This window comes from Cucurbita moschata, unplaced genomic scaffold, assembly GCF_002738365.1.
Source record: "Cucurbita moschata cultivar Rifu unplaced genomic scaffold, Cmos_1.0 Cmo_Scf00042, whole genome shotgun sequence".
Taxonomy (NCBI): domain Eukaryota; kingdom Viridiplantae; phylum Streptophyta; class Magnoliopsida; order Cucurbitales; family Cucurbitaceae; genus Cucurbita; species Cucurbita moschata.
In genome coordinates this window covers 1,174,479-1,176,833 of record NW_019268558.1, presented here as the reverse complement: position 1 = coordinate 1,176,833, position 2,355 = coordinate 1,174,479, and the positions used below count along the sequence as shown (strand labels likewise).

Here is a 2,355-nt window from a genome sequence, read left to right as displayed (position 1 = left end):
TTTTTTTTTTTTTTTTTTTTTTTTGAATGCCCTTGTATTCATTAATTTTTTTTCTCAATGAAAGTTTGGTTCTTCATTATAAAAAAAATGAAATTTTTTGTTTCTTGTTAATAAAAGAAAAAATTATAGAATGCTTATATAAACGTCATTCCTGCTAATTTGGGTTTGTGTTGGTTTACAGAGTAATAGACAGTAAATCATTAAGATTGATCACAGAGGAATCCGAGAATTCTCCTTCTAGGTCTGAGAAAGATTACATTGATGGTACCCTACGAGGTATATCTTCTTTATTGGTTTTGGTGTACAGGTGCCTGTTGAACTTGTTTTTTTGGTTTTTTATTTTCTCGAATAAGGACATATTTTATTGAGGAAAAATATTGCATTCCTTCTCTGATCATTATTGGCAACTACTTCAATCAATGAAATGGTTTTCATTTTTTTTTTGTAATCCTTAGTGATAGCTCAATTGATAATGCCCCATTGACTTAACATTTCTATTCAAGGTTCACATCCTCCCAACTACTCAAACTACTTGCAAAATATTCATTTGAGTTGATGATAGTCACTATTAGCTGTAATAGTATACTTACAGAAGTTCCTACAGAGAGGTAATAACATGAGTCCCGACCAAGCAACAACCCCAACCATTGACCAATAACCAACTTTCAGCCAATAAAGACCCATGCAAACATAGCTTCTGCTGAGTCGTAGCAGCTTTTTTGGTTGCTTTTCTTGACACCACGACACATTCCACTCTCTCTTGGTCGGAGATCCATCAGGCGTCTAATTGAAATTAGAGAATGGCTTTCTCCCCTTGTTGTTTTCTCAGTTGCAGCCCCAGCCATTTCATGTTTGTGCTCTCCCCTAGATGCCTAACGATCTACCCTGACCACTGCCCAACAACCAACTTTTGGCCAATAGAGACCCATGCAAATAAAGCCATTTTTTTCTATGGTGAAATCAACAATGCAGCCTTTTCTAGCTGCGAGCCATGACACTCGATAGTCTCCCAAGCACAACAGTTTGTTTGTAGCAAATTTCCGTGTTTGTGTAATTTTTCGGCAGCCCCAGTGTGACTCACATTTTTTTAATAGAATAAAGCATATTCAATCACCAACTAGTAAGCATCGACCATGATATGAACAAGACATCAATCATGCAAGATAAACTTCAAGGAAGATGTGAAGAAAATGTTGTTTAAATTATCACAAGATGTTGCAATTCATGCCACATTAAAGAAGAATCAAGCTTCATTTATTCTTGAATGATTACAAATTTTGGGTGGACCATAATCTAAAGTTATGGTGTTTCTTTAATGTATTTTAAGACTTCAATTTAAATTAAAATTACAGTTACATCATAAAATATGAAAGTTACCGCTCTTAAGGCTAAGGGGTTTCATTTTGAGGCTATACAAAGTCATGTATGTTATCTTTCTAAGGAGACTTGGAAAATGTAATGAAAAGAGCATTTGTGCTTTTCTTTAGCCAAGGGTTAAGTTTTTATTTTTGCAATTCTATGTAGTTTAGGTTGCATGTTTAGAATCATTCAAGTTTGACATGATTGATCTTGCTTGTGGAGTGATTCGAATCTCAAACAAGTGATCTTGTCATGAGATATTCAATCAACAAGGTTATCCGAATCTTACTTTCTCTTGGGGTGATTCCTTTTCAGGCCATATTTGCTATGGTAGGGATTCCAAATAGGGGTTTTTTTAGTAGGGGTCCCGAACAGGGCTTATTGTCGACCACATTTGCCACTGTTCGGTCACCTCATGCCTGCAAGTATTGCTATCCGTTCGTCAACAGGGCCTTTTTTTGATTTTGTGGTTTCTTAAACCTGTTTTTGTTGGTGGGTATCCCGTAGTTGATTATTGGAATTTGGGCTAAGGTACGAGCACGGAAGTTCAAAAGAGTGTGGTCAATGGAAAACCAATTGTAATTACAGGAAGTGTTATGAATCCCTACCCCCACTCTCTCAGGAAAAGTCCCATGGCATCACCTCCTCCACTTTTGAAATGCACCCACCCTATGATCCACAAATTGTGACATCGTGCCATCACCATTAAAAACCAAAAAACCTTGCTTGTCCCCGAACAGAATTCTCCACCTTTGGCTCTTGCCAAGCCTCCAACAACGATTATGCATCCAGTCCTGTCCCCTCAACACAGTCCTCCATCCTGTACCTTGGGTTGCCAAATCTCTCTGCCCCATCGCTAGGCATAAGAAGTCACCTGATCTCGACAATATTCACACCACTAACAACCATCTAAGTTCAGTCACTATAGCTAAAAGAACACCACATTTGCATTGGACATTCCATTTGGAAAAGAAAAAAAAAAAAAAAAAAAAAAAA

At 37.1% G+C, this 2,355-nt stretch overlaps 1 protein-coding gene across 1 annotated transcript in view; it reads left to right on the top strand.

Annotated features, from left to right (window-relative positions):
* The window catches only part of LOC111433421 (exocyst complex component SEC5A-like), a 33,554-nt gene that overhangs the window by 3,932 nt on the left and 27,267 nt on the right, over positions 1-2,355 (top strand). Inside the window, exon 3 of the mRNA XM_023070474.1 lies at positions 182-276. Coding sequence (XP_022926242.1) covers positions 182-276 — 95 coding nt within the window. The remainder of the gene's footprint in view (positions 1-181; positions 277-2,355) is intronic.